The sequence below is a fragment of the Alexandromys fortis genome, unplaced genomic scaffold, assembly GCF_014885135.2.
Source record: "Alexandromys fortis isolate MF-2015 unplaced genomic scaffold, M_Fortis_MF-2015_v1.1 scaffold_172, whole genome shotgun sequence".
Classification (NCBI taxonomy): domain Eukaryota; kingdom Metazoa; phylum Chordata; class Mammalia; order Rodentia; family Cricetidae; genus Alexandromys; species Alexandromys fortis.
This window is the reverse complement of record NW_026068061.1, coordinates 2,769,100-2,782,639: the sequence shown is the minus strand read 5'-3', so window position 1 is coordinate 2,782,639 and position 13,540 is coordinate 2,769,100. Positions and strand designations below refer to the sequence as shown.

The window sequence follows — 13,540 nt, the reverse complement described above, 5'->3', positions numbered from 1 at the left end:
TTCCTCACCATCCACCTGTACTTTGGAGGCTAGCATGTACCTGTCATATCACTTAAAAAATCCTTAACTCAGGGCTAAAGAAGATGGCTCACTGTTTGAGAGCATATCTGCGCTTGCTGAGGACCCAAGTTTAGTTCCTAGTACCCACTCATAACTGCCTAGGACTTCAACTCCACAGATTCTGATATCAAGTCAATCATCCACTCAATCAACCAAACTTTCTTCTCTGAGGCCACAAGAAAAACAAAAAACAAACAAACCCAATCTTTGATTCATGATAGGAAGAACAGCAGTAAAAAATATACTATATGCCCAACGCTATTCAAACTGCTTTACATTATTGCCTCAAATTTCTACAACATCCCTACCTAAAAGGAGTAAGAGGTAACTCCCCAAATGTCAGAGTAGGTAGCCTAATTTTATGCTTTTAAACCACTATACTAAACATACCAGAGTCAAAACCTGACTTCTCTAGCTCTATGTTCTTTTAAACAACAGTTATTAAAATAGTTAAACATGATTAAGTAATACTATAGTATTGTTTAGCCTTTGTCTAATAGTTAAGACTGTAACCATATCTAAATCTTTTGGGTACAGCCAATGCTCAATTGCTATTATGTTATTAAAAAATAATCTTCAGATGCTTTTCTGAAACCTTACTAGGTGCCTTAAGAAAGGCTGCTGGATAACAGGACAGGAAACAAAAACCTGCTTCTGGGGCTTGAGAGGTAAGTGGTTCAGCAGTTAAGAACATTTTTTACTCCTGCAGAACCTAGCACAGATTTCAGGTAGCTCACAATTCACTGTACCTCCAGCTCTAGGAGATCCAATACCCTCTCGTGGCCTCCACGGACACTGGCAGACACACAGCACACATCCACAGAAACACCACAGACACTGGCAGACACACAGCACACATCCACACAAACACCACGGACACTGGCAGACACAGCACACATCCACACAAACACATGCATATACAAGTAAATGAAAAAAAATACAACTAAACCTTAAAATTATTCATAAAGTTGACGGCAACAGCAATCAAATATCAACAATCATCAAACTAAAAACAAGAGAATCATGACTTCAAAACCTGAATTAAGCCAAGCTGTGTTGGATGCATAGCCCTTTTTCATACGGCATTTTAGATTTTTATCCAGTAGATATCACTTTTGATAAACTAGAAAAGGTACAGACATTGGGTAACAGAGAATCACCAAAGTAGCCGAAAAAGTACAAAGTAGTTAAAAAACTAGGACTTTTTAACAATATAAAGTTTTTGTTGCTTTCCTTACTCTATTTCCTTTCTAGTCTTTAAACCCTTTTTCTTACCTTTTTCTTTTGATTGGCTAAGGCAATCAAAAGCACAGGTTAGATCTGCCAACAACAAAGTTTAAGAGGAATCTAACATCTTCTAACTTTTGTTAGGCTACCTTTTCCCACTGTACTTCAAAATCAAGTCAGCCAAGTAAGATAAAAGGCAAATGAACCGAAAACCTAATTTGGCTCCTCCCACCATCAACTAAATCAGGTTTGCCCAGGACTATGTGAGCACTGGGAAGGCTATTCCTTATATTGTTTAGGAACTTCAACTTTAATGGAAAGACTCAAAGTCGGAAGGAGAAAACTAACAGAGTAAACTTTGAAGTTAGTCCCTAGTTTGGAATTAAAAATACTTTATAAAGAGCATTTAAAATGAAATCTATTCAGAGGGATGACATTTTAAAGAACTTCCGATATTTTGACTTTGGAAATATCTATATTAATTTGAAGCAAATTCACCTGCTAAACAAAATGGCTTCAAATAAAGTCTTATGAAATACCATTTTTTTCAATGTAATGACACAGTATTTCTCAAATATAAAATAAAAAATTATCTACTAGCCGGGCAGTGGTGGCGCACGCCTTTAATCCCAGCACTTGGGAGGCAGAGGCAGGCGGATCTCTGTGAGTTCGAGACCAGTCTGGTCTACAAGAGCTAGTTCCAGGACAGGCTCCAAAACCACAGAGAAACCCTGTCTCGAAAAACCAAAAAAAAAAAAAAAAAAAAAAATCTACTGTTAATAGTAAATCTCAGGATATGAGAATGATCTATGAAATAAAGTACAATAAGGGGAGGAAAGGATATATTTTACTCAGTGGTTTTGAAAAATGTCTACAAACAAGAAAACAGCATTTTCCATTTAGATGACTGCAATAAATTCAATATAAACTACAGTTCATTCTTCTAAGAATTGCTTTACTTAGAGTGGTAGTTTATATTCACTTCAAACAAGCTGTTAGGAATCTGGTTTCAAATGTGATTTCTTGCAGAAGAGAATATATGGTCAAAAATGCAAAGTTTAAAATCTCAATTATAACTTGGTGCTATCAAGTTTCACTTAGCACTGAAATGATCTTATTAACAGAGCTTTCCTTGGGACCTCAGCAGCCTCAATTTCTTTGTCATTCTCAAGTAATTGTTAATTGTGCCCACTAGTATTTACAAATGGCTTTTCTTTATCTATTCCCTGGCTTCATACACTAGTCTGTCACATTAATTTCCCAGCACATGAAAACAGTATGCCAGAAAGTGACAAACACATAGAATACATATCCACTTGCTTTAGCAAGACATTCTGTTTATAGGGCAACTACAGTAGGGAGAAGAAACACACCTGCATACCCCACATCTCAAAATAAACCTAAAGTGCTGGTAAAGCTTAAAGGGAAACATATGTGAGCCTCAACTCAACAAAAACCTCTTTTCTAACCCCACTTTTAAGATTTAAATAGAAATCAGACAAATAAATATCAACAAGGGCCATTCCAAATTTATGTGTGGATTTTAAGTATCTGTAAGTATCTTTCAGGTAAACAGTCACAACATAACTATCAGTGACTACAGTAATTTTCCTTTCTTCCCACATCATTCATTGTTTGCTAAGCAATAAAGCAAAGGAGCACTGGCTTTGGAGTGGCAGACCTAAGTGTTTATGTTTTATCATGTTTCCTTAATCCACAAAGGAGAATAAAAATCTTGCTTATAGATTGCTGTAAAGATCAAATGAGATAATGTTTATATAGGGTTTGACACAATTAAGCTTAATTTTATGTTGTACAAAATTCAACTTTTGGTAGAGAATCTTAGCAGGCATTAAATATGTCATCATTGTTATGGTAATGTTGAAGCAAATGAAATACTTAAATTTTGAGCTAGGTGTACCAAACTATTTAGTACATTCTACCACCTAACAATTCTGACTGCTGGGCCCCAGTGAAGACCCCCATGCAAAACATAACTTTATCATACTTTAATGTATAATACAATAATTACTGAAATTATTGAAGTAAATTGTAAGATAAACACTACTTTAGCAATAAAAGCTTCAAGAAATGCTTCTAAGTAGAAATTATAAAGTTAATGTAAGAATCTAAATTTACTGTGGAATTAAGCCCTTCACTCTGCTTCCTGTCAAGTTAATCAAAATTTCCCAAGTGCGACCGTCTCACTCTTCAATTTCATTACACAAGCTGCCACTTCTCTGGGCTTAGCAAGTCATTTCTCTTATCAGTGATCTAATGTGAATGGCCCATTTAATTAAAACTCAGTCCAAAAGTCACCCTCAGAAGAACGTACAAATGATACATTGATTCTGAAGACAGGAAGTGGGTGGCTGGGGAACAAATGTAAGAAGTTTTCAATTTATCCCGGTTTGGATATTTTAAGTTCTGAACTATATACACACATGTATAGGCAAAGACAGTGTCTGAACAGAAGTCTTCAGTCTATATTAGGAAATCAAATTTCCATTAGCACTTACTATCTGCTCCATCAAAACCTAACACATATGAAATATAATGTAATCATATAGACTACTACCTTAGAAGAAAGAGTCTCACTTCCGTACCCTATAGTTTAATACTTGGAGAACACTACAATTGGCTGGTGTATTGTTCCTGTAGCTATTTACTTTGCATACAATTTACTTCTCAAGCATTGAGTAAAGAAGTAAGCTTCATTTTCTTCTTTCCTTCCAATCAATCAATCAATCAACCAATCAATCATACAATGGTTGGTAGTGGCAAAAAAAAAAAAAAAAAAAAGGGTTGGGGGGTTATGACAAAAGAAAAGTTTCTCCCCAGGGGCTGGAGAGATGGCTCAGTGTTAAGAGCACTGCCTGCTCTTCCAAAGGTTCTTGGTTCAATTCCCAGCAATCACATGGTGGCTCNTAATAAAATAATAAATAAATAATTTTTTTTTTAAAAAAAAGAAAGTTTCTTCCCAACTTTATTTAAAAGTATGGGTTCAATAGGACTAGACAGAACTTTAAAACATGACATAGTCCCACATTCTAGCTTCACCAATATTGGGGCGGGGACGACTGAGGGGAAGTAAATGACTTGATTAATTAAATCAGCAGAGCAGGTGGAAGAACGAGGATTAGAACACAATCTGCTGTAATCCTTACCACATCAGGACTAAAGCAGTAGTCTCCTTTTCTGTAGGCACCAGCAGGCACACACATGCAGGCAAAACACCCATCCTGATCAGTTTTATGTTTGTACATCAAAACTGAAGACTTGGTAAAATTGTACCATTTGAAGGGGTAATCTGCAGGAGTTTGGAGCTGGAACTACTTACTCCAATTTCTGTAATGTAGACTTGCCACCATACTATCTTATGTTATATTCACATAAAATTTAATACTTTAAACCAGCAGTTCTCAACCTGTGGGTCACAGCCCTTTGGGAATTGCATATCAGATATATCAGATTATTTATAACAGTAGCAAAATTACAGTTATAAAGTAGTAAAAAAAAATTTTATGGTTAGGGGTTGCCACAACACGAGGAACTGTATTAAAAGGTTGCAGAGTTAGGAAGGTTGAAAACTATCCAAGGTTGGCATCCTCATTTTTCACACAAACAGAATATTTACGGAACTAAATGACTGGTTTAAACCAGTCCATTTAACAAACACAAAGCAACAGTAGATTTTAATTCAGGTATGTCTGACTTAACTGTCTGTAATGGTCATTCATGTGTCAATACACAAACATACTATTGCTTTTATTTAACCAAAAGAACACCCTTTTTCATTTTTGTTTGTTTCCATGGCAGAGCTAAAGTATACAAAGAACTTGTTTGGTTTATACACATAACCTCCCAAGTGGTAAAACTACAGTTCTATTTTTAAAAACTAATGGGCTCTAAACTTTGCTTTTGAAAACTTTTATTCATATAGTATGCAATTTACCTGTTATATAGGCTGTTAATAGAAAGTATGGCCTAAATAATTCAAAATAGACTTAAAATAGTCCAATGTTCTTTATAGTCAGTGACATTTGACAGAAAGAGTTTATCTTTTATAGTGTGAAACTCCAGCCAAATTTTAGTGAATACTTATGGATAAAGAGACTGAGGTAGTTTAAACTAACATTTGGTTCCACTTGTTTACCCTACATAGTCTGACCAATAGTAAATAGCCTAGGTGGATAGCAATAAAATTAGTAACTTAATTATCTTAATTAACATAATTACTTCACACACACTATATGTATATAGATACTGTTTTCTTAAAGTAAAAGAAATATAGCTCTTTAAAAATAATTAGCAAAACTTAAAGAAATAAGATTAAGTCTGATTTGGCATTTTAAATTTGAAAGGGAAGGGGCCTGAAGAGATGACCCAGTGGTTTCCTGTTACTTTAGTAGAGGAGTGTGTTTGACTCCCAGAACCTACACAGCAGCTCATTCCATCAGTTACTCCAGTTCCAGGGGATTCAATGCCCTCTTCTGGTCTCCAAAGGCACGAGCAAGCACACACATGGTGCACATACATACATGCAGGCAATACATTCATACATATAAAGTAAATCTAAGTTTGTTTAATTTGAAAAATTCAGAACATACATGAAATTTCATCCATCTGACTCATGCAAATATTTATAGGGATATATCAATTTATATATCTCAATATTACCACTTAAGTTTGATGTATACACAATGAAGTCTATTTGTTAGTGCCATGGAATAAGGCAAACTGGTAAATTTTTATGGGCGGCAAATAATTTTGTTTTGTGAGACAGTGTCTCACTATGTAGCCCTGGCTAGCTTGGAACTCATTATGCAAATCAGGTTGGCCTTGAACTCAGAGACCAGTCTGCCTCTGCCTCCCAAAAAGGCACCCAACTTTTGCTTTAAGCAGTGCCAGGCTAAGAACATAACAAATATTGAATAGTTAGTATGTTCTTGATTTGCTATGGGAAAGATCAATGATTTATGTATGCACGATTCTTTGTAGATGTACCTTATCAGTATAGTGCTATCTAAAATAGCTTAAACCACTAGTTGAGTATAAATGAGTTTTGCTGCATAATAACCCCCAAACAGTACTAACAATTAAGATTTATTTTTTTTTAAAAAACTCTTGTCTTTTTTTCCATAAGCATCTAGTAAGGGGTCAACATTTTGACTACATTTAGTTAGATAGGCTGGCTTTTATAAAGCCCCTTCTCTTTATATTTACTAAAGAATAATAGAATTAGTAGACAATATCGCTTCAGAAAAAATAAATACAAAATAGTCTGAAACAATTACCCAAAAGTAAAAAGTCACAAAAATCAGACTACTAGTCTTCATTATTGACAAATTCATTTCTTCTAAGACCAAATATGTTATTCTATTGTATTTTCTTTCATTTTTGTTATCTGCCATCACTCAAAACAATACTTCCCTACCCCTCAACTGGGGCCCTCATGGAAAACGAAAAATCAGAATCTCTTTTCTACTCTCCTAACATCTGTCCCTCTATTAAGAAGATAGGGAGGTAGGAGCATTTGTTTAGTGGATTGCTACTTGTCATTGAAGGACACTGCATCTAACCTGTCTCCCAGTGCAAAAAAAGATTTTAACTCTACTACAAAGTCTCAAGTATCAAATGCATAATCCTAGTGTCACACCCATTTTCAAATGAATGTTGTCGGAGCTTTACATAAAAAATATATTAATGCTGCATTTATTCTTAGGGGTACATATTAACCCTATTTCTAATACTTGTAAAATGACTTCTTACAAAGATGATTTATAGATTTATGATCCCATTGCCTTCTTTTACTTACATGAAAAAAAAACTGTACTAAAAATAGTTACTTGGAATATGTTCCATCCCTATACACATAAGTGCTTATTTTCTTTAAAATAATAAACATTTGGCCCAAATTAATTAGTTCTCAATTAAAAAATATGTAGCAGTAAATATAAAAGGCTAAACACCTATTGATATAGCTGTAGGATTTTCAGCTTCTTTGGAAAATCATTGGTCTTTTTAGATCTATGTTTCTGACTAATGTATATTTTAGTAGTTAGATATTTCTAATGAATGACTGAATCAACAGTTTTTATATTAAATGTCATGTATACATTGATTTTATACTTTTTTTTGGGGGGTCTTTTGAGACAAGTTTGTTTGTGTAGTCCTAGCTGTACTGGAACTCAGAGATCCATGCACCCCTGTGCCTCTGCCTCCCAAGTGTTGGGATTAAAGGCGTGGCTTGACTTTATACTCTGACTATCTACACCTTGGTAGGAATGCTTTCCCAAGGTTTTAGGAACAAGACAGTATCTTGCTTGTGATTTACTCATTACTGGTAAAGCTGAAAGATCAAAATCACCTCCATGATGTAATAGACTGAACAAACAGATTCAAGTAAGGAGCTTTCAGATTTTTAAACTTATGTGCTGGGAAACCTAGGAGATTTTTCTGTAACATAACTCTTAAAAGGGGTCTGTAGGTTTTACAGCACAACAAGAGGACAGTGTTGTTCCTGGTATGTATTTAAATAAATCTTTTTACTTAAACTTCAAGTTTAAAAAGACAGAACATTAAGTATATGTGAAATCCAACTAATGAACACATTTGTGTTTATAGCACATACCAAAACACACCAGTTAGCAATACTAGTCATTAGCAAACTATTCAAATTAAACAAGTCACTAAAGAATCCTTACAATAACCAGGGTTTCAACTGTCAGTTAGACAGTTGACAGTTCACAATTATAGCCATTCATGAGTTCCTGGAATGCTACCTTCAAAGTTCACACTGGTCAGTTATTTATGGAACACAATCTGTACTGTGCTCCATTTAGTACCAGTAATAGCTTACATTCTCCTTTCATTTACAGTAAAGGAGTCTGTTAAATGTATAGATAGTTTAAACAAATTTTGTAATGTTCACTGTAAAAGTGGCTACACAATTTTTTTATCGACCATCATTACAACCACCAGTTTATACAAATTCAACCTGAGAAGTCTTAATGTGTAATAATAATTTTCTAATCAAAATGGCTGGAAAAAAGCTGGGCGGTGGTGGCGCACACCTTTAATCCCAGCGCTCGGGAGGCAGAGGCAGGCGGATCTCTGTGAGTTTGAGACCAGCCTGGTCTACAAGAGCTAGTTCCAGGACAGGCTCCAAAACCACAGAGAAACCCTGTCTCAAAAAACCNAAAAAAAAAAAAAAAAAAAAAAAAAGGCTCGGGGGAAAAAAAATCTCACAATTTGATACTTAATAATGTAGGGTCAGCAGGCAAGATAACTGGGAAACCTTTGCATCAGCCCTTTTAAAGGTGTCGTAGTAGTTGTTTAATATAAATGATCTCAAAATTGATTCAATATAGGCCCTTATATGGAACCAAAACTACGGAAGAACTTCAAATATATGAACCTAAATTAACCCACCTCGTTAACCTCCCATTTCCCTTCTTTTGTTTAAAAAGAGAACAAATTTGGAATTTTAACAAAAAAATGAATATTTACAAGTATTTCTTTAGGATCTAAATGTATTAACCTACTCAAGAAGTTTAAGACATACTTCCTCGTGATCTCACCAATTTATATGATATTTGAAGGATTATAAATAATACTGCAAGATTTTGAGAAAGTAACCTCAAATTATACTAAAAGTAGTATTTCTAGTTAGGACTGTTCTTTAAAAGGTATTCATCTGGTTAATTTAAACGTGTGCCTCGAAAATCGCTATTTTCAAGTGCAAAACTTCTGAATGTTCTCTTTTGCAAAGACTTTCTTTAAAAACAAAACAAAAAACCAAAACCCCTATTTCTAATTAATGGATTCATGCCTTCACCAGGTGTGTCGGTTCATGACAAAACATCAAATGTGTAAGATTACATCTTGGAAAGAAGAATATTAAAAATCAATGTAAAACTGATAATATGCAATGCAGAATTTAAGGTTGGGGTAAAGGAGAAAGTAGCACATTCAGAATGGGACCACACACAATCAAATCCTTGAAAAGGACCAACTGATGCAGTAGCTGAGAACAATGATGTAGCACCATCTGCAGCTAAAACACTGTTATATTTGGAATTATGATTTCTGGGATTACTTTAACTACAGTAAGGAAAAATATATGCACCTGTAGCACGTATTCAAAAGGAATGTTTCAGAGTTTCCATCTGTCAAAAGATTTCTACTTCACTACATTATTTATCATCCTTTTAATTTCTGAGGAATATGTTATGAACTGTAAAGTGTGTGAAGAGGAAAGATGCATTCTTCATGCAACAGGTTTTATGTGTGAAATAGGAGGTTGGGGAAAGTCACTTATTGAAGAGGTACAGATCAGAAAGGGAAAGTTAAAGGTAATTTATCAACTTTGAAAATATAGGTTCCTGATAGTCATAAAAGACAAGGTACCATCAAACTTGAAAGGGAGACTCCACCTGCCCTCCCAGTGAAAACAGGAGCAACTAGAAAATTGAAGAATTTTTTTCAGTTGCTTCGAAAATCAGTTTTTGTTTCATTTTTTTTTAAACTTGGTAATCCCACCTCTATTAAAATTTTCAATGACTAGCTAAGCTGACTAGCTAGCTCACTTATGAACACTGAGTTCTCAAGTGCAAAGACTTCCTAAAACTTGGCTACAAAATTCATTAACTCTGAATTACAAAAACAGAAATGAATGAATTCCAGTAATCACTTTTAAAACCAGCAGAAGAATATATAGAGTAAAACAGGGATAAGGAGAAGTAAAACGATAAGAATGTGAGGGATTAAAGTATACTATTTCAGGGTAGTCTTCTACATACCAATGATTCTACAAACTCATACTATGTTTTGATTCTTTTAGCAATTGAATTAACCTCTCTCAAAAACCTTCAAGTGTAAGAAGATGCCCTACTCTTTCTCTGTAATTTTTAATGTAGTGCTAAAATGTTGCAATTAAGGTTTTAACAAGGTTGGAATTATATAATGTCAAAGGTCTACATGACAGCTCCTAAAAAAAGACTAAAATTCCTCATTAGGCCATAACCAAACAAACTGCTATAGAACAGTGTAGCAATACACTGGCTTTCATCTAAAATATTAAAAAGGCACTCCTTACACTCTAGGTGGAGGGCGTTGGTTAAGGACATACCTTTCAAAAACTGTAGTTTCTACTACAGTTTAAGCACTTTGCACCTCCCTTCCCTATCTTAAAGACTTCTGCTTAAACAAAAGAAGTATCTCTGAGAAGCTACTGGGAATCCTCAAGACTCCTTTTTGTTAAAAGTCTGTCTGACAGATTGTCAAAGACAGATTTCACATTTTACACCCTCTCTCTCTCTCTCTCTCTCTCTCTCTCTCTCTCTCTCTCTCTCTCTCTCTCTCTCTCTCTCTCTCTCTTCTTCCCAAATTCACTGATGGGAGAAGTACGTTTATTCCCTACTCTCGGCCCCAACTAGAAGGCCTTCTGGTTTTCAGTCTCAATTTCCAAACTAACTTTGGCCAAACTCTGCCATAAGCACTCAAAAGTACTTAACACCTTAGGAAGGGACACCATTACTGATGGGAGGGGCACACTAGCATTTTTAAACTGTGAAGCTGAAATACACCAAGACATTGAATTACTATCTAACTTTTAAAAACAATAAATAAAACAAAAACCTTGACCATGTCTCCTTACACCTCTAGTTTAAAACTTTGTATTGATTTTACTAAATTAAACTCTGCAAAGAAAAATATAGGCCTCAAGTGAAAAAAAAAATCTCCCCAAGCTGTATCCTAAGCTATTTGGATCAAGCAATCTTAGCAGATATTTAACATAAAAATTACCATACCTGTCTTCATCACCATCAACAGGAATAGCTATGTTGAACACAGAGCTGGCCAGACTGTTCATAGGTGTTAACTGAAGGGGGTTTGCCAGGGCATCTGCAACTGGAGGCTTCACAACAGGCTTATTTTCAGCAATGAGAGAAAGTGGTGGTTGAGGTAGGGGTTCTGATTTTCTTCTAGTATCGTCAACTTGCCCAACTAAAGGCTGGGTCTGAGTCTGAAACTGGCTTAGGTCAGACTGTGGTAGGCTCGTTGGTGCACTGTGTGTGCCTTGCGCTAAGGGCGGCCCAACTTGTTGGATGACGCTGCTGCTCCGGCTGACTGGCGTGTGGCTGCTCAGCGGCTGAGACTGGCCCAGAGGCGCGGGTACATTTGGCATAGTAACAGAAGTGGTGGGCACACTAGGCACGCTTGGAGCGGGTACCGCGGCAGGCACGTTTGGAACTCCGGGCACCACGGTGTGAGGACCACCAGGCACGGCTGACAGCTGACCACTGCCCCCCATCTGCGGCGGAGGCTGCACGGACTGGGGCTGCCCAGCCCCGGGAAGCCCCGAGCCTGGCTGCACCACGCCTCCCAGAGCAGCTGGAGCCACTCCCGCCGGCTGACAAGGAGCGGCCTGGACGCCAGGAACCGGACCTGGAGCTTCACTGGGCTGGGAAGGGGCGCCCATCATCTGCACACCCAAGGAGGAGACGCTCTGGCCAGAGCCCAAAGGAAAGCTGGCCGCCGAAGCCGAGGTCGCGCCAGCGCTTGAGGACAAGGGCTGCGCAGGGCTGGGTGGCTGCAGGGCCACGTGCGGCTGCAGGTACTCGCTCTGGCCCGGGGGCTGCACGGGCACCAAATGCCCGGGTGCTAGCTGAGGCTGGGGATACCCGAACTGCTGGGGATGGTGCGGCAGCGAGGAGCCCACCGCCGGGCCCGGCTGAGCGGCCAGGCCCACTGGCGGCGCCAGGTTTACATTCGTCGGTGGCAGAGCCTGGCCAACAGGCCCCGGGAGGGCGCCGCCGGCCACGGCTCCCTGGAGCTGGGTTGGCAGAGCTCCTGCCGGCATGGGCTGCGGCCCGGTCGCCGCTCCCGGGAACGGCGGCAGCGGTGCCGAACTTGGAGCCACAGCCCCACCTACGGGCGGCGGAGGCTGCGGCTGCCCAGCGCTGAAACTCTGCGGCTGGGCGAGAGTGGGCTGGCTCATTTTCTCCGACGGGGGTAGCTGTGACACAGCAGTCAAGGAGCTGTCAGTTCCCGAGTCCAGCCCGTGCGCCCCCTGCATGGAGGCCACCACCACCACCACCGACCCTCCGGTGGCGCCCAGCCCGCTGTCCCGCTCGGCAGTCTGCTCCAAAGTATTGCTGTGGCGGATGCAATCCCCGGAGCGGGTACTATCCGAATCCCTCTCGTAGTATTCCATACACGTCCATCGGCCGCGCCGGTACGGCTCTCCGCTCCCGTGGTCCAGCTTGATCACGCGGAAACGGGAACTACAAGTGGCGGGGGGCTGAGATGGAGTTGCACTACCCGGGCCCGGGGCGGACACCGGAGTGGTGGCCGTCGCCAGGGTCTGGGCGAGAGCCCCCGCCACGCTCCGGGCCGACACGCCGCCGCCTCCGCCTCCGTTGGCGGGCGCAGCTGAGGCGGCGGCCAGCTGCCCATCCAGGATGAGGTTCGGGGACACGGTCCCGGGAGTTTCCGTATCCCCGACATTGTTGAGCGTCTCTTCGGAGGAGCTGCGCTCGCACACCTCCTCGGGGCCGTAATCGGTGGCCCGAGAGACGTCGAAGATCTCCGAGGACACGTCCTCGGTGCGCGACTCGTCCGGGTCGTCCAGGCTCTCGGTGTCCTCGGTGATGCTGGTGGCCACCTGCGCCGTGGTGACACTGGTTATCTGGAAGCAGCTCTTCTTCTTGGCCGGCATCTTGGACATGGTGGAGAAGGCTGGGAGGGCAGAAGCTCCTCTGGGATCCCACCGGAAACCGGGAAGGGCCGAGCACGGGGGCCCCCAAAGACAAAGTCCGAGTTCGCGCCTGGGTCTACGGCCCGCGCCGCAAGTCACGGGCTGCTCTGGGCGCCGGCCTCTCGGCGCCACATCCTCCTCCTTCCGTCTCACCTCCCCGCGGCCGCGGCGCCTCGCTTCAAGCCGGCAGGGGACCGCTCGAGCGTGCTTCAGGGGCGGGCCGGCTGCTCGCCAGGCTCAGCCGCCGCGGTCAGTCCAGCCCGGTGCTCGGCGCGGTCAGCAGGCCCGGCTGGGGGTGGAGCGCGGGGCGCAGGAGGCGGTGGTGGCGGCGGCGTGAGGGGCGGTTCTGCCCCGCTCGGGCTCCCTCCGGCCGGGGCCCGCGGCTGCTCCCGCGCGGCGACGCGGACGAAGAAGAAGAAGGCGGAGCGGCGAGGCCGGGAGCGGCGCTTCCCGACGGGGGCTGGAGGTCCCGCGGTGGGAGGGCAGCCC

General features: G+C 40.8%; 1 protein-coding gene across 4 annotated transcripts in view; it reads right to left on the bottom strand.

Moving 5' to 3' along the window:
• Tsc22d2 (TSC22 domain family member 2) overlaps window positions 1–13,164 on the bottom strand; it is a 45,426-nt gene extending 32,262 nt beyond the window's left edge. For all 4 annotated transcript variants that reach the window (XR_007588386.1, XR_007588387.1, XM_050120192.1 and 1 more), the window contains exon 1: window positions 11,103–13,164. Coding sequence is in view for 2 of the 4 variants with exons in the window: in XM_050120192.1 (XP_049976149.1) it covers window positions 11,103–13,021 (1,919 nt within the window). In the remaining 2 variants the exon portion in view is untranslated. The remainder of the gene's footprint in view (window positions 1–11,102) is intronic.
• Window positions 13,165–13,540: the final 376 nt, after the last annotated feature.